The sequence below is a fragment of the Drosophila sechellia genome, chromosome X (genome assembly GCF_004382195.2).
Source record: "Drosophila sechellia strain sech25 chromosome X, ASM438219v1, whole genome shotgun sequence".
In the NCBI taxonomy this organism is placed as follows: domain Eukaryota; kingdom Metazoa; phylum Arthropoda; class Insecta; order Diptera; family Drosophilidae; genus Drosophila; species Drosophila sechellia.
The window spans coordinates 3,981,204-3,999,086 of record NC_045954.1 but is presented as its reverse complement, the minus strand read 5'-3'; the positions used below and the strand labels follow the sequence as shown (position 1 = coordinate 3,999,086).

At 43.4% G+C, this 17,883-nt stretch overlaps 3 protein-coding genes across 4 annotated transcripts; 1 reads left to right on the top strand and 2 right to left on the bottom strand.

Annotated features, from left to right (window-relative positions):
• Positions 1-7,508: 7,508 nt before the first annotated feature.
• LOC6612528 (mucin-19) lies at positions 7,509-12,579 on the bottom strand. Its single transcript, XM_032725978.1, has 14 exons — positions 11,757-12,579; positions 11,368-11,691; positions 11,245-11,274; positions 11,051-11,185; positions 10,840-10,983; positions 10,651-10,782; positions 10,411-10,587; positions 10,215-10,349; positions 9,885-10,154; positions 9,560-9,799; positions 9,362-9,493; positions 8,613-9,302; positions 8,409-8,543; positions 7,509-8,342 (listed from the first exon to the last, which is right to left on the bottom strand). The coding sequence occupies exons 1-14, from the start codon at positions 12,541-12,543 to the stop codon at positions 7,699-7,701; spliced, it is 3,975 nt and encodes a 1,324-aa protein (XP_032581869.1). The 5' UTR covers positions 12,544-12,579; the 3' UTR covers positions 7,509-7,698.
• Positions 12,580-13,388: 809 nt separating this feature from the next.
• On the top strand, positions 13,389-13,910 carry LOC6612529 (Y' element ATP-dependent helicase YJL225C). Its single transcript, XM_002037001.2, has one exon. It carries the CDS (start codon positions 13,422-13,424, stop codon positions 13,884-13,886), a length of 465 nt encoding a protein of 154 aa, XP_002037037.1. The 5' UTR covers positions 13,389-13,421; the 3' UTR covers positions 13,887-13,910.
• A 3,316-nt stretch (positions 13,911-17,226) lies between these two features.
• On the bottom strand, positions 17,227-17,726 carry LOC6612530. 2 transcript variants are annotated; one of them, XM_032725857.1, is made up of 2 exons: positions 17,572-17,726; positions 17,227-17,499 (listed from the first exon to the last, which is right to left on the bottom strand). In XM_032725857.1, exon 2 carries the CDS (start codon positions 17,481-17,483, stop codon positions 17,292-17,294), a length of 192 nt encoding a protein of 63 aa, XP_032581748.1. In that variant the 5' UTR covers positions 17,484-17,499; positions 17,572-17,726; the 3' UTR covers positions 17,227-17,291. The 2 variants fall into 2 exon arrangements, with proteins under 2 accessions (XP_032581748.1, XP_002037038.1); XM_002037002.2 differs by having other exon boundaries at positions 17,227-17,490.
• Between the last annotated feature and the right edge of the window lie 157 nt (positions 17,727-17,883).

The window sequence follows — 17,883 nt, the reverse complement described above, 5'->3', positions numbered from 1 at the left end:
ACTGCATTTCAGATCCATCTCCTAAGATAATCGACAACAATTTCGCGTTTCCGCCATTATTCCAGCATTTGGGAGTTTGGATGCTTTGGTGTTGCGGCAAACTTGGCAATTTTATGCTTCAATTTCCGCTTCCGGTTTGAGGGGCCACGGAGTTTTGCCGGAGCTCGTTGGCAATTGAGCTGCCGAAGAGACACACAAACAGACAGTCGATTGTGGGGGTAAATGGAGTTGGGGGTTTTCGGTAACAAAGCGATATCCGCCACATAAGCTGCAAGCTCGCGTACTCCTTATTTCCTTTTATTTTACCGCTTGTTTTTCTTTTATTGCCCAACTGAATTTAGAAAGGGCGGTGGACTTGAACGCGGTAGGGGTTGATATAGATATACCTGAACCGCACCATAAAGCTACATATGCCCCTCTTCGCATTCCGCTTCTTCGCACAGCCCACAATGGGTTTTGTTTAGTTTTTACAACAGGCATTGCTGTCGACTTTAGTGACATTTGACATTTGATATGCCTTAATCAACTATAAAAGCTTGTCTCAGACGAAAGTCACGAGGGGTGGCTGCTGTTTTTTTTTTTTTTTTCGTTGTTGTATGTACGCTTGGCTTTATTGGGGGCTAAAAGTTACGGGAGCCGCACATAAAAGTGATGCAACATGCAGCAACACGTGGCCATAAAATGGGAACACAGGTTCCTAAGTAAATTACATATATCAACTATTCAGGGAGCATGGATGCGATTTTTAGTCACGTAAACGCTCAGGTGCATTTCTCGGGGGTTTCACTCGAATTTTTTTAAGGTTTTTCAAATCGAAATTAATTAATTTAAACACATTTTTATGTCGCCAATCAAATCAAGTTACCAAGCCCGATATCTCTTTTTATTTAAAAATGTTCTATATGGGATGAAAACTTACCATCCAGTTCTTCCCATTTCTTTGACTATGCCGATTGCAATTAAATTGTTAAGTCGCCGCTAAGCTTCAATTAGCTAAACCCAAAGATGACAGGCGCTAAAAATAATTTCCAAAAGGCAAACACAAGTAGGCGAAACCAACGCTGTGAAAAACGAGAGAGAAAATTTTAATTATATTTGCAATTGCAATGCCATAAATTTACCAGCCCAACCACCACGCCCACCACGCCCACCGCCCACCACAGGGAACGTGGCGACACCGAAATATGTGGCAAGTTATTTTAATATGCCACGAAAAAGTGTCGCAACTTCTCTTTCCGCCTTTGTGGGTGGATTGAGGCTAAGGAAAACCTTAAATTAAATTGCAATTTGTGGCTTAATTTATTTTTATCGCATACACAGCGCCACAGATATAGGCGAAAGCGTCCAGACTTAGAGGCTCTGCTGCCGCAATAGATACATATACCTACATACATACAAACATACATACTAGATGGCGGGAAAGTCGGACGGAAAATGGTTTGGAGTGGTAGGTGGCAAATGGAAAAGGCGGCAGTGCGGCGATAGCTAAGCACCTGGGCTCTGCTGGGAGCGATGCTATTATTGGAATTTTAATTTCCCCATTTTAAAGCGCATCACTCGAGGACTGAGCAAAGCCCATTTCCGCCTCCCGCCGAATATCCAGATACCCAGATATTCCGGTGCCCAGCCAAGCATTTCGCCCTACACAAATACAGTGCCTAACGCACACACTGTCATACACGTGTGTGTGTGTACATGATGCACTGGGAATAATTTGTACATATGATAATGAATTGATAATGCATACCATCAAGTTACAGTATTTTGCCATGTTTATAGCTTAGATCTATTACATTGTTATTTTGAAACGTTCTTCATATTCACTGAAATATTTGGTAAATGTATTTCAATTTGTTTCATAGGTGTACGTTGCGTGCACTGAGTGCTACGTTTCACTTTGTTTTTGCCGCACTGCTTTCCGGCGTTTTTTTTTTTGTTTTGTTTTAGCCACCACCACCGCCGTTTCTGGTTTTTGGTGTGCAATTTCACGCGAAGTTTGCAGCGCATCAATCAAAGCTGACAGCCGCTTCTCTTTCACATATCTCCTGCAAATCCGCCCGACCCCCAAAAAACCAAACCCACATCGTCTAGTCTCAAAACCCCGGTATCCCCAAAAAAACAAAAAAAAAGTTTCAAAAAAATAGAAAATCAAAAACGATCCTGACGTTTAGCTAAGCGCCGTGAAAGGCCTTGACTATGTATCGGATGTGTCCCATTTCCAAGGATGTATCTTGTCCGCAACGGAAGACTGGTTACATACGACTTGGGTTTAAAGTTCGCGTATGAATATATTAAGGATTATGAATATATTCAGAAAACAATATGAAATTAAGAGCTTGAAAAAGTTATACATGTGATTTACTTATAACAGCTACAATCTACAATCTAACAGATTCTATCAAATTAAAAATACCATATTGGAAATCCTTAAAATGCATAGAATTTATCTGCTTATATGGCTGTACTATGGAGTCGTTGATATTCAGGTTCCAGGCTGGGTTCATCCGCATCCGTATGCATAATCGGCGGCTTCCGGTTACATCCTGCCACCGAAGGACATCCTCTGCCAAGTCGGATTCCGGCGGGGAAGTCGCACAGACACGGCGACACCTTTGTGGCGTATCAAACGGAACTATGCGGAACGAACACGTGAAAATGCGTGGCACAAAGGATACACCGGTCCTGCCGAGCAAAAAAGTAACAACACAATGTCAGGGGACAATAACTTCATCCAGGATGAGAAAGGAGCTCCGAGGTGGCAGACACCAGTGAGCAGGGGTTGTATTTTGTAATTTGATCCGGGGGGGGTGGTTGTGGTTGTTCCTTTTGTTGCACGGGGGCGATGGGTGGCGTAATAGGCGTAAACCGGAAGTTAAGTGTAAAAATAATAATAAAGGTGTGTGTCTATACGTATCTTCCTGCATTCTTTCTGGGCCATTGTATAGCGCCCCCAATGAGGGATTCATCCTCCCATCCCCACCGTTTTCGTCCCATTTCCGACTTTTCTACTTTATATATTTTGTTGCCTTTAATTTTTTAAAGCTTTGAATAATAATAAATACAAATTTTTTGGCTCACATATTTTGTTACATTTGTATAAAAGCATTGGAAACGCATTCTATTTAAAGAATTTATACGAAGAAACTTATATTCAAACGAAAAACATTTAATTATAATATAATGGGTATATTTTTCAAATGTGTAAGCTAATAAGCTTTGCTCTGCCTGAAGGAAAGAATGTTTTCATGGCAAAATGCCATGTACCTTTTTAGTTTTATATTGTTTTCACTTTCTGACAGGGAGGAGGCAGTCAAAACGGAATCCCGCCTCTGACAGCTTGAAATGTAGGGGAAAATAGAAAACACGGGGGAAAATGTAAGGGAAATTGAAAGAGAAGGTTTTTTGGGGAAGGCAAGCAATTTGTGTTTACGCTTTTTAATTTTTGCTTTATTGTGCGCTATTTATGTTCCAACCCGTAATTTCAAGGGGCACACGTCAGCCTTCGCCTTACACCCTTCTCCTCTTCCCCCTTTTCCTGCTTTTCACCTATAAGCTTAAACCTTGGGCCATTCCCACTCCCCTCCCCTTCAAAAAATGCTTGCCTTTGCTCTGGCTCTTGGTTTTGTTCGTTCTGGATTTCATTAGATTTATTTGGATGTAAAGCTCGGGCACTCAAGGAAAAAATAAATGGCATTGCTCAGTTTGGCGGTTAGAACGCATCAAAAGTTTTTAATACCTAAATACTTTACCAGAAATCATGTGACCGTATGAAATTATGAATATGACTGTGGTTCAATGTGACAATGTGATAGATGCAAGCAAACTGGGGAAATATCAGCTCCGCGAAGTCTTTGTGTAACTTCTATAGAAATGATTATTCTAAAAAATGCTAATCAGCCCCAAAAATGAACCAATGACCACGACCATTTTCCAACGCCTAGCACATCCTGCCTGACTCATCAAAGACACATGTGCTCCAGCCCTTCAAAAACCCGAAAAGAAAATCCACAGCAAGGACATGGTAAAAAAAATTGAAACTCACAAGAAAAAAACACAAATACGACCTATTTTTCGGGTTTCCCGCTACAACAAACACAAAAAATGGGGCGTTTCTTGGGGATGAGCGAGTGTTCGCATAAGGAAAGTCTATAAAAATCCACAAATAAAATGTCATTTGCCTGGAACGTGCCTGGAATCTACTTATAAACTAAATTAAGGATAACATTTGAAAAATTTGCACAAAATAAAATCCAGCCAAAAGGATCCAGAGAATAGAACAGAGCAGAACAGGACACGAGTCGCGGACACGATGTCCTGAATGCTTAATTTGAAAATGTTTCTTACCCCAAAAAGCACTGGCACACATACATACATACACACACACACATATAATGTAGATGAAGAACGGGAAGACGGAGCATATAAAGGCGAAGAAAAGAAATAGAAGCTGAGCGAAATAGAAAATACACACAATAATTTAAATTGCTTTACAATGAAACCCTAAAATGTCAATAGAGCGGCGCGCTATTTGCCTTTCCTATTTATTCCGCCCCCTCGACAGTGCGACTTCTTAGTATGCAAAGTGCCGTCCTCGCAGATCCCTCCCCACCAACCGCCCCAGTCCTGGCAAGTCCCCCCAGGAAACACCCCCCTCATTGACACTTTGTTGGCTTTTTCATTTTTTTCATTTCACTTGCCAGTGGACGACGCATTGAAATAAAGTGGATAATACGGTAGAAGGGGCCAAGATCCACATACATAAATATATGTATGTGCATTTGTGCATTGATACCAAGGCTATTGCTAAAATATTATTCTTTAAAGTGCCTATCCATTTGATTTTACCAAATGAAGCATCTGGCTGATGGGCATTTCGCACTTCCTCTGTGGGCCAAATATCCATTTACGGCCAAACATGCGATATGTGTCCTGGGCACACTTTTATTTTCCAATTTCTCGTTGCTTGGCTTGGCTCGCTGTAAATCCGAAATCCAATTGAAGATGAGAGCGACCACACAATGTCGGCACGTACGCGTTGTGCTAAATATTTCAACACGATTCAACAAACTACTCACTTAGCTGGCTAAAAAGAAGTATCTCTCCTCTGCACTCCCCTGCACTCCGCTAGAATCCAAAGTGAAAGCCAAAGCCAAAAAGCAAAGCACCGGGCATGACCCACAAGCATTTGCACTGCATTTAAAAAACATTTGCGGTTTTTACGCTTAATCATCGTCAGCGGGCGGTGGCTTTCACACGGGGGCGTGGTGTATCTATACATATATCCCCCACAGCCGACATCATTTCCTAGCTTCGAATTCCCAGCACGCTTGTATATATTAATAAAAATGCATTAGTTCACATTTATTTTCGACATAAAACGTGTAAAAGTAAGCAAGCCAGTCAGCCAGACAGCCAGAGTTAGACATAAAGTGGGGGGAGGGTGTGGGGATGGTGGCTGGGGCAGACGAGCCGAAGGGATCCCGAGGGGCAGCTTGTAGAAGATTTCACTCACCTAGAGACAGCGGAAATATGGGGCGGGATCGACCCAGTGGACGGTGGCTGCACAGAGAGAAAATATGAAGCAGAATGGCTTGGAACATGTTTCACAACAGATTATAATAAAAGAACTGAAACCAAGTGATAACTTCATAAGTTAACTATGAGTTACGATAAGATAGAATATTCTTATAGCTAAAATCTAGAGAGAATATAGATATATGCCTCTTTTCTTTCTCTGTGGCCCCTGCTACTCATTTAAAGCTCGGCGACTTTTCCTTTTATTTCAACGCTTGAAAGCAAAATAATGTACACGACAACACCAACCCCCCCTGGCACTCGCATTTCCACCCACACCACCCACAACACCCACCCACCCACCAACCCCGCTACCTCCGCAGACAGCCAACCTGTGCACTTTCGCTCTCGGTGTATCTCTATGCCGGTCGTAAATTTTAGATATTCGCAGCACGTGCAAATTATGTACAATAATAAAAGGCAACGGCGGAAAGAAGAATAATCCAGAGCGAAAGTAAGACGAGAATGGGCGCAACTGTTGTGCGGAACTTGTAACTTGTACGGCCGTGCAACATCCACTCCACACCCCCCGCCCTTGCAACTGTCTGTCTGTCTGTCGGACTGACTGACAAGTACATAAAACATGTCTGCGCCTAACAGTCTGCTGCATTTTCAATGCCCAATGCCCCGTGCTGGCTATCGATTGTCTCGCTTTCCCACTGAAGTCTGGAGGAGAAGGGGTTGGGTTTCGCCACCAACACAAGCAGGCAACAAGTGTTGGAAAGTTTGTATATACTTCATGGACTAAATTTAGCAAGAAGAAAAAGATAGGCTTAGCGCACTATTTTGCACATTTAAAAGTGCCGAAAGGTGACCCATAAGAAGTTTCTCTAATATTCCACTAAGTTGGTCTAAGTTATGATCCTAAAAAGTGGTTTAAAACTCATAGCATTGGCATTCAGAGTACGAGCTTAACGGCGCTTTCAAATTCGAATAAATAATTTAGTAAGAAAAATCCAGTTCGCAACCAAAATAAGACCTTTTCTTCATCCAACGAGAGGTGTGGTTTAAGTGGGCCATACTTTACTGGCTAACCGCTTTTGAGCAGTGGATTGACCTCCCCGAATGGCCATTTGCCGTCTTGAGGTTCTTCCTCAGGTGCCGACAATTATTGGCAGCAACTAAATTGCGTCCCCGAGGTGTTGCATAATATTTAACACCCGACAAACCCACTGATGGTTATCATCAGCAGCCCAAAAAGATACTTTATCTACCATCCACGGAAGGGAAAACTTTTCCTGCATTTTGTGTCAACCCCGTAGGCTTGTTTATTTTTATTTTTTTTTTTTCTTGGTTTGCTGTAAATTTTATAATTGCTACAATATTTCGCTCTTCCGCAGTTGTCGTGCTGCGGCAGCGTTTTTTGTGTTTGCCACACGTTTCATAGCCATAACAAATTACTTAGGTCATCAATTATGAGGTGAGACACTCGCACCTCAAGCGCCGACATCGCTCTTGAATGGTTTTGTTTCTGTTTCTGGGTTCTCTGGTCTTTGGACTCTGGGCTCTGGGTTGTCTGTGCTGCGTTCTGTTTCTGGTTGTTGGTGATGCTTTTATTGCTTTCATTATGATTTCATGCGGCATGAGGCATGAGGCACGTTCCGGATGGCTTTTCCCCCCGGAAAATGCCCCAATTTCCACCGGTTGACGACCATTTGTCTAACTTCAGAGGTTTGGGCATTTTGATGCGGCGCTCGTCTGTGGGTGGTCTTTGTTAATAATGTTATCTTTTATTTATAAAGCGTAACTTTTTGTTTTCGTTTAAACTTTCCTCCTGTTGCGGGGGTAAATGTAATTGCATTTGGTGTTTGAATAAAGTACCTAAAGCGACATGGCTTAGGTAAATAATTTATATTTTTTGAAGTAATAATTTATGATCTCATGAAGTGATTTGTTTAATCCCCCATTTTCACCAAACAACACTTTAATTATCGATTCAACTGTTAAAATATATTTTAAATAAATTAAACAACCTTAGAAAGCTTAGAAAGTAGACAAAATAAATAAATGCCCAAAGGCAGGGAGGCTGGCAGAGCCACGCATAACAAGATTGAGTACCTGTGCAGCCGGTGGTTTCGGTGGTTCTCTCGGTTTCGGTGGTGGTGGCGTTGTACGCTTGCTGATTTAGGGCTTGTAGACGAAGGCACCACCGCAGTTCTTGTAGCACAAGTAGCTGGGACGGGTGCGCCACTTGCGGCAGTATCTGCGATAGCAGTTGTTGGGACTGGGCGATGGTGGGCGCTTGGTGGGTGGCCTGTTGGTGGGTGGCTCATTGGTAGGAGGCTGATGGGTGGGAGGCTGAACGGTGGGTGGCTGGACGGTGGGTGGCTGATTGGTAGGAGGCTGAACGGTGGGTGGCTGGACGGTGGGTGGCTGATTGGTAGGAGGCTGAACGGTGGGTGGCTGGACGGTGGGTGGCTGATGAGTAGGAGGCTGAACGGTGGGTGGCTGGACGGTGGGTGGCTGATGAGTAGGAGGCTGAACGGTGGGTGGCTCATTGGTGGGTGGCCCGTAACTGGGTGGCTCAGTGGGAGGCTGAGTAGGTGGCTGAGTGGGAGGCTGCGTTGGTGGCTGAGTTGGCGGTTCAGTTGGGGGCTCAGTGGGTGGACTTGTGATGGGTGTAACTGTAGTGGTCTTGCCGCTGCAGTCGTTGGCCACATTGGTGATCAAGTGGCTCAGCAAATCAACCACAAGCAACACGCTCAAATCCACATCAACCAGTTGTACCACATCGTTGTTATTGCCAATGATCTCAGTGTTGGGTCCAGCTGAAAACGGTGTAAGAGATGATGATCAGTAAGAGATCACGGATCATCGCGACTATCTTCACTTACAGTTAAGCTGGTTGCAAACACCTCCACTACCGCGGATTATGTTGAGAACGTCGAGGAAGGCCAACACCCACAGATCAACGTTGATCAGCTTGACAATACGATTATTGTCACCAATAACCACAGTCTTGGGACCCTCTGCAAGAGTAACAAAATGAGGATTAGAGAATGTTCCAATTACGTACTTGTTTAACCCTTTAAACTTACTGTTGGCTGAGTTTCCGATTAGTCCTGTCACTCCCAGAAGGTTAGTTATGCTGCTCAAAATGGGAATGTCGGCAAGGACCAATCCATTGACATCCACCAGTCGAACGATGTTGTTGTTGTTGCCAGTGATCAAAGTATTAGGACCGCTGGTAGCATTGTTTCCGATTATAGAAGAGGAACCGTTTGAAGAGGAACTACCTCCACCTCCCAAAAGGTTGGTTACGCCGCCTAGAGGACTCGAAGAGCCAGAAGAGCCGCCAGTCACGCCACCAAGAACTCCGCCAACCAGGCCGCCGACAACAGGCTCCACTGTGTTCAGGACACCTCCGAGAACGGGCTCCACAGTGTTCAGGACTCCACCAAGAACGGGTCCCACTGTTTGAACAACGCCGCCGACAACTCCACCAACAGCGGGAACCACGCCGCCAAGGACACCACCAAGTAGGCCATCTGATGAGGATCCTGAGCCACCTGTTAGTCCACCCAAAAGACCCGAAGAGGAGGATCCGCTTCCAGAAGATCCACTGCTGGATCCGCTTCCAGAAGATCCACTGCTGGATCCGCTTCCAGAAGATTTACCGGCATTGGTGATGCTGCTGAGCGCCGAAACAGCCGCCAAAACAGGGACATTGGCATCTACAACCTTTGTTACCGAATTGCCATCACCTCTAATAAGTACATTGGGTTTTTCTAAAACATGGGCAGCCAATTAGTTTTTGCACAACCACTTTTCGAAGAAGTGTACTTACGATTCAGATTATTGGCAAAGCTAGCTCCAGTTATTTGGCTAAGGACCGGGACATTAGCCAATGCATCAACGTTGGCATCAACGACCTTGGTAACTTGGTTGTTATTTCCAACAATATCAACACTGGGGTCGACTATAACAAAAGTAATTTCAAGTTCATAGGTGACTTTCTATGGGCAAAAGAAACGCGTCAACTTACTGTTTGCATTATTTCCCAATGAGGCGCCACTTGAAGAACCATTCAAAGAACCAGTGGAAGTAACGCCTGAAGAACCAGAGGAAGAACCAGTGGAGGAACCAGAGGAAGTACCAGTCGAGGAACCAGTGGAAGAGCCCTGATTAATGATACTCAAAACCGGAGCGGCCAAGGAGATCGGCAGACCAAGATCGAGCAGTTTGAAAAGGAAATTCTTATTTCCATTTATGGTATCGCCCTTAACTAAAATGATAGATTTGATGTAGTCGTATGAACACAGAAAGTTCAACAACAATGAAGAAATTATAAAAGATGAAAGGTAGCTTACCATTCACATTGTTGCCAATTACGGACGAGCCAGATGAACTCGGAGTGCCAGAGGAGGAAACTGTGGAACCCGAACCTGAAGAGCCAGAAGAGCCCGACGACCCAGAAGATCCGGAACTAGTGGATGGACTCGAAGAGGAGGAACCAGAGGTGCTGGAACTTCCACTGCTGATCGAAGTCAAAATTGGAGCATTCGCTAGAACCGGAATTCTAGCGCCCACCAACCGGGTAAACGTGTTTTCTGTTCCGTTGATCAGCACATCAGATCCCTCTGCAAAAAAGTCAGAAGTTTTATATACAAAATATAGACCTCATCACGATTCGAACTTACGATTCAAAGTGTTGCCGGTGAAACCAGATCTGGCAATGTTACTCAACACTGGCAGAGAAGCACCCACTGGAACATTGGCGTTAATGAGATCATTGACCATGTTGGAATTGCCAATTTCTTGAACTGATGGTGCCACTGTAAATATACAATTAAAATGTTATAAGTCTGGCAATTGGTCCAAGTGGGGTAAACTCACAGTTGAAATTGTTTCCCACACCAGATGAACTTCCCGATGAGCCAGACGAAGAACCTGATCCAGAAGATCCCGACGACGATGAAGTCAAAATTGGAGCATTCGCTAGAACCGGAATTCTAGCGCCTACCAAACGGTTAAAATTATTTTGTGTTCCCTGGATCACCACATCAGATCCCTCTGCAAAGACAATATACGTATTTAATAATCAAATGTTGAAATATAGACTGTATCACTACTTACGATTCAGGGTGTTGCCGGATCCAGATCCGTCTATGTTACTCAACACAGGAAGAGAAGCTCCAACGGGCACATTGGCGTTAATTAGATCATTGACCGTGTTGAAATTTCCAGTTTCTTGCACTGATGGTGCCACTAAAAAAGTATACAATTGTAAAAATCTGCGTATTGGAAAAGATGAAGAAAACTTACAGTTGAAATTGTTACCCACGCCCGAAGAGCCGCTTCCACTCTTTATATTAGACAAAATTGGAGCATTGGCTAGAACGGGAATCTTGGCACCCACTAGGCGGTTGAAATTGTTTGAGTCTCCATCAAAGATTACATCAGAGCCCTCTGAAATATAGAAAGTATAAAAGATTAAGCTTGCACGGAAATATGCATTAATAACTCCAATACTAACGGTTGAGGTTGTTGCCGGTAAGACTGGACCCATCAATGTTGCTCAACACTGGGAGATTAGCTCCAACGGGCACATTGGCATTAACAAGATCGTTGACTGTATTCAGATTTCCGATTTCCTGCACTGAAGGGGCCACTATATAAATGGAAATAAAGTTAGTAAATCCGTTTATAGAATACATGCGACAAACTTACGATTAAAATCGTTACCCGCGCCAGAATCCACTGGAAAAATTAAAATGAAATATTAGGGTTTGAAAAAGGTAAAGGAGAAAGAGAGAACTCCTTTCAAAGGATTAATACTTGTATTTTACTTACGAATGGCTCGCTTGGCCGCTGTCTTTTGGTCAACCTTGGACTTCCAGTCTGGGAAATCGCCACCATTGATGCTGTTGAGCGCTGCGGCATTGGTCATTTCAGCGCTGGAGGAGTTGACGATAGTGCGATCGAGGGCGGTCATTAGGCCCATTAGCACCACTTTGTCTACGCCCATTGCCAGCAGGCGAACGATCCAGCTTTCGGGGGTGGCGGAGCACAAGCCGCTGATCTTACCCTCGGCAATGGTCGATAGACTGTCCAAAAGGGATACGGATAGCATGCTGAAAGCGTTCACTTGCAACAAGCTGACGCGGTCGGGACCCACTGCAAGGATAAGGAATTAATTGAATACAAACTTATACTAGGTGTCCTGCTCGCCGTATACTTACTCTCTCGCAAATTCCTGATGATTTTGTGGGCCTCGCCGCCCGAGGCTCCGCACAACTGCAGCAGGTTATTAAGGATGGCGCTCAGTTCTTTGATGTTGCGTGCCTGCAGGAACTTCAGCACTGAATTGCGGTCGTCCTTGACCACGCCCACACGACGGGCGGTGCGAAGGCCCGAGCCCTCAGCCTGCTGATGGTCATCCTGAACGATCGTGTTCTGCTGCCTCTGGCGGAAGTGGGTGCTCTTGATCACCTGGCTCACCTCATCCTTGGCGCACTCGATGCCGTTGAAGAAGCAGAGAGCCAAAAAGGATTTGAGTGTCAGGGTCAGGCTGTTTCGGTCCTGCGACTGATCGATGTCCTGGATGATCCTTCCACAAGTGGCGTTATCACGAGCTCCAATCAAGATATCAATGATTACATCCATGCCAATGTGCAAGAACACATTGTTGCCCTTCGTATCCTTGTCCTGCTCGGTGCGCAGCGATTTCATGGTGGATTCTTGGGAGGAGGTCAACTTGGCACCTCGTGCCTGCATGCTGGCCAAAAGCAAATCGGCCAGATCCTTGGAGGCCAATCGTCCAATGTTTGTCACTCGCTGAGTCCTTGGGGTCGTTGTTTCAGTAGTAGTTGTGATCACATCGGTGGTTACATTGCTAGTTTCCGTTTCCAAAAGCAGCGAGGCCAGTGTGCTCGATGAAAATCCAACCGGGGATCGCTTCGTGGGCTTGGCATCGTGGGGCACCAGAAAGCAGGTGGACAGGAGTAGGAACAAATGAAGGCGCCACATCTCGATGGTTGTTGCCGCTAACTTGAGTTGATGGTGATTGATAGACTACGCTGCTCTTCCCAGCTCTTTTATACGACTTTTGCCGTCTTATCGCCATCAAGCCCAGCGAGATTATCTCACTGGCATGCTGTAAAACGTGCCTTCCCAACATCAATATCGTTGTCGATACGCTTGCAGAATTCTTTCGGCATGCTCCGCACCGATCTTCTGCTTATCTTTTGCGGCCAATGAGTGGGTGCTGATCAGTTGGATATTCGACTTGAGGAAATCGGGTTTAAAGCCATGTGCTTCCAAGATTACCATCGATTTGGATTTGGGCATCTGCACGGGTTGTAAGCTTAAATCAGTTAGCTGTTACATTAGTCTTCTGTTTAGTTCTCTTAGGAGAAATTGTTTAAAGAAGTACATTTCAAATGTAACATACACATTCCGAAACCACTTACAACATATTACATATTATTTCTTTTCTCAAGTTTCAAGTGTTTAAGTATTTCACTCAATAAATAATTACGCTAAACTCAATTTATAGCTTCATAAGCTTAATGACCTATATTTCTTGAGACTAAACATTGTTTACTATGTGTGTTCATTCATAGTTTTGCGTTTTTCATTGACTACAAAAACCACAAAAGCACTGATGATTAACACCAGCAAATATCTTCAAAAAATGTTTGGAAGCCAAGTTTAATTGTTAGATTAGCCAGTGACCCAGCTGGTCGAAAATCCAAAGAACTATCATATTTTTTCGCGCTTTCAGCACGTAACCCCAACTGCCCCGAAATTTCCGCATAGCGATACCTGTAGTAGTATAAATGCTTAAAAGCTGACAGCTAAATTGTGCAGTGCCTAAAGAACTTAGAACAATTAACTTGATCGAAATGACAGCCTTCAATCGGTATCACCACTTTGCGCTTCTATGGATCGTTGCCCTCGTGGGAAGTAGCTGTATTTTGGGATTTTCCGAGGCCCAAACCTTCACAGCCGAGGATCGTAGCTCTATACAGAAATTCATGGATTCTTTGCTGAACTTCCTCGAACTGGAAGTAAGTAATATAACAACCACATTGCCGCCAACTTCGAATGGCACTACCTTGGAGACCACTACTCTGGCGGCACCTGGAAATTCCACAGAAGTGACCACAGAGGTTTCGCAAACATCCACTAACTCCACATCGAGTGCCTTGGATACGACCACGAGCAGTTTGAATGTCACAACGGTGGATAGCGAAAATACAACCGCAACAACCACAACCACCGAAGCAAATCCAACTACGATGAGGCGCAGGATTTGCTTCAAGCGTTTCTGCTACAAGTTTAGCAACGACAAGGGTTACATAGTTTAGATCGAATAAACGTATTGATATGAAAAAGTATAATTTCTTGAAATTAATGGGTAAACGCAATATCAATACTTCAAGTTAAAAGCCAATGATGAAGGAATCAATTAGTAACGTTTTGATGTCCTTGTGGCATTCGGGCATAAACTATGTGATTGAAGGACCACTATTGTTTGTAGCTGTAAGTCAAAATGCCTGCAGCGTTTGGAAAATTATTTACGTTCGTGTGTGTTTTTTGGATGTGTGGAATGAGGAAGTGTTTCGCCTTTTTGTTGAAAAGTTGAAGTCTCCTTTCGGCCGCCAGAGGCCTTAACAAATTATTTCAATTAAAAGTTTTTGAGCAAAGCACTTAATGCCAACACAAGTTGGGGCGTTTATGTGCGCAAATCTTAATTGTGCCAAAAACACAGGCTATAAATTCAGTATCTCAACCAGCGGATGTATGTATGTACATACATATATGTACATATATAACCCAAACTGACAGCGAAAGCCTATTGGCAGAAGCTTTGTGGCTTTTCATTGAGTCGTAAACAAATAGAATTTAATTCGTGCAAAGATTTACTTGAATTTGTTGTGCAAATAGTTGAATCTGAATGATGTCAACGATGTGCCGCAGCATCCACAGTTGGAGTCCCCTTTCCCCATTTCGATATTTGCAACTGCAACTGCGACTGTGGCAGTGGCATTGGTCGTACGAAATGGCCAAATGAAACGAAGCCGCAAATATGCCTGAATGTTGCACCCTGGACGGTCTCGAAATTCTAATCAAATGGGCGCAGTAATCTGCAACGAAAATATTTGCGCTGTATATATGATCCAAAATGATAGTCGGCAGCCACATGCGTTGCAAGTCTATAAGGCATGATTGAATCAAAACAGTTCTTAGAAAAGAAATGACCATATACATTGTAGAATTTCATTTGGGTTTAGGCTTAAATGGTCTACAAGAGTACTTGGAAACATACTTTGTGCACGTAGAACTTTCAATGCTAACAGAAATTATTAGTAATATAGCGATTTGGTAATCAACCTGGTTATATTGGCCCTAAAAGGCACTGATATATATGTTTTCTTGTCCGTGGCTTTGTATCCCCGTCTGTGGGTGTGTGTGTGTGTATGTGGATGGGTGTGCCCTTTGGCTATCCTGTGAACTTTGTTGTTGGCTTCGTAGCGCCACGTGCCAGTGTCATTTAATTACTGACTATATTGTTATTATTATTTACCCCCATATGCGGACTTATATATGTGTGTATGTATGCGTGTCAACAACTTAACGAAGTTATCACACACAGAGCCAAGGAGACAGAGAGGGAAAAGTGTGGAAGCGAGAGGGGGAGGGGGACAGACGCACACCATGGCAGCGGATTATGCGACCGCCGCGTGAAGCACTTTAAATTAGTTTCGTTGCATAAACAAGAAGCAACAGCCTCTACTTCAAATGCTGCCAATTTGGCTATTTTAAATATATTATTTTACTTTCAAGAAGTCTTTTCCTATTATCAAGCTACTATGGAGTTATTTAAGAGAGTGGTATTTTTGATTTTATCACTACTTTCTAACAAATGCAATCTAAAGAGCTTTCGTTGACAGCAATGAGTGCTATAAACAATGCATTGTTTTAAATTCCAAATAATATGCTTAACCATTCTGCCAGGCTCACGTAGTGGAAAACGAATAGCAGTTTGACTACTTTTGACAGTTTCGTTGACATCACTATTCCTGATGGGATAAGGGTTGGCTTTGGCTGGTGGGTGGGCATTCATACATATACATATGCATATATGTACATATAAATATGTAGCAATAGCTACAGATGGATGGCTGGACGAGTGGAGACGCCTGTCCGCAGCTTTAAAGACAATTCACGCGATGAGCTTATCAAGCGTCAGCCATCAAACCACCATTCCAATTCCCATTTTCCATTTCCCATTTCCCAGTTTCCATTGCCAGACCCCTCGATTTTCGCTTGTTTGTGTCAGTTTCTAGGCGAAAAAACATATCCAATTACAATTTAATTAAGCTGATTTGAATGCGGCTGTGTCACGTTAGTTAAAAGCAAACTCCGCGAGTGTAAACGGAAATAGATCGAGCGATACTGCAGATGGGAGCTACAAACTATAAATTTTGCAATTGAAGCCGAGCGAATAACTAAATGGAATATGTTTGTTGTTGCCCGCTTTTGGGCTGCCAGCCATTTTTTCGCCCATCAGTTTGAAATTATTTATTGCATACTCACGGGCGGCGGTTTTGTGAACAGATTCGCTGGGAACGGTTTTTAGCATATTCACTTGATATTTCAAATAAATTAAGTTTCGTTTTCTCACTTGCTACCCCTTGATTTGCATCTATAATGATAATACTTAAATTGTACAGATCTCCACGTGTTCTACCCCCCCTTTTTAAAGGGTTTTTTGGCACGCGCTGCGACGACACTTGACCCACCGAGTGACCCTCGTGATTATCGATGAAAGTGTTCTTCTGGTTTGGAATTTCACAGGCTGAGCACGCTCTACGTTGACCCACTCCATTGCGAACCATTCAACTCCATTGTTCCACCGGGGGTTGTCATTGCCGAGGGGTCAGGGGTCAGGGGCCAGGAGTTGGTGGCCAACGGTGGTGACTGTACTCTTGCCACAACTTGGTCGTCCTCAAGTCGCTCGCTCTCGAGACAGTTTGCGTTTCTGGTCTAGGGCACTGACAATGGACCACTTCACAAAAGAACACCCGCCCGAAAAATTGCGTAATGAGCAGCCAAAGCTAAGTCATATACTTGGCACAACAAAGTATAGACTTTGAAAACATTCAATCTAATTTATAAAATAATTATTATATCCTTATGCATTAAATGCCATGCGAGGTAGATTCAAAATTGAATCTTTCGAAAAACTGGGTTTTGATTTCAATACTTTTCATCGTCTCCATTTTTTTAAAAGCACTAGAAATGCAATAAGACAAGACTATCGAAAGACTTAGACAAAAAACCTAGTTCCAATGAGGACCGATTAAAAATGAATGCTAATCGCATTAGGGCAATAAGGCGATGATGCAATAACCATGTAGCAAGTGCATTTTGGGATCTCGACCCTGAGGATATACATACATATGGGCAGATATAAGGCGGAGTGGCGGATTACAAGCTGACAATCCACTTGCCTCATGGTTCATTGTTTCGAGGGTTGCCCGCGTTTCCCTTTTTGTTTTACTTTTTAGTTTCCACCATCAAGTCCATTGTCCCGTACACGTTTTTGGGTGAAACCTAATCCGCTTAGAGCACAAGTGAGCGATGAGCCAAGGGACAATAAGCGATCCCGAAAGCAGATCATGACGGATGACGACATGGCAATATGGTACAGCACTTTATTGGGAGTTATTGATAAGCAACAACGTGCAAATGTGAGAAATGCCCCATTATATTAACAAGCTGTCCTCTTCATAAGTAGAAAATAAGCGGCTATCGGAGTCGTCATCCAAATCGCTTTCCTCCGAAATGGGTTCATCCCGATCAACTATAGCAATCTGGTTGTGTTCGATCATCAGGAGAGAGATCTCCTCCTCGAAATCGAAATTTTCCGGGATTATGTCCTTTGCGTTCTTCTCCATGGTTTTACTATGAATACTCAATAAAAAATAAATATAAAAATAAATAAATCAAATAAAAATAAAATATTTAAATGCTCAAAATACTTACAAATTTTGGAATTTTTATAAATCGTCGTCGGGCAAAATTACTTTTGTAATGTCTCGAGTTTGACAAATAAAGCAATTGCCTACATGATGTCAGCCAAAGTTTTCTAAACATTTTGACTACGACTACTTTGTTTCCTGGTCGCACCATTTAAATATATATGTAGTTATATCCAAACATCGCCATATCCGATTATCGGAAACGGAAGAGTCCAATCCAAACATTGCCCTGCCTGGTGTTTCGTTTCTGATTCCGATTCTGATTCTGATTCTGGTTCTGGTTCTGGATCTGGTGGCCCGGAATCCCCGGTTCTGG

What these genes read in the sequence shown, in the direction of transcription:
- LOC6612530 (XM_032725857.1), bottom strand. Translation starts at nt 17,483, where the DNA reads ATGGAGAAGAACGCAAAGGACATAATCCCGGAAAATTTCGATTTCGAG.
- LOC6612529 (XM_002037001.2), top strand. Translation starts at nt 13,422, where the DNA reads ATGACAGCCTTCAATCGGTATCACCACTTTGCGCTTCTATGGATCGTT.
- LOC6612528 (XM_032725978.1), bottom strand. Translation starts at nt 12,543, where the DNA reads ATGTGGCGCCTTCATTTGTTCCTACTCCTGTCCACCTGCTTTCTGGTG. An exon ending in AATTGGCAACAATGTGAATG is followed by an intron (nt 9,800 to 9,884) that starts GTAAGCTACCTT and finishes CTATCATTTTAG; the next exon opens with TTAAGGGCGATACCATAAAT. An exon ending in CTTTGCCAATAATCTGAATC is followed by an intron (nt 9,303 to 9,361) that starts GTAAGTACACTT and finishes CCCATGTTTTAG; the next exon opens with AAAAACCCAATGTACTTATT.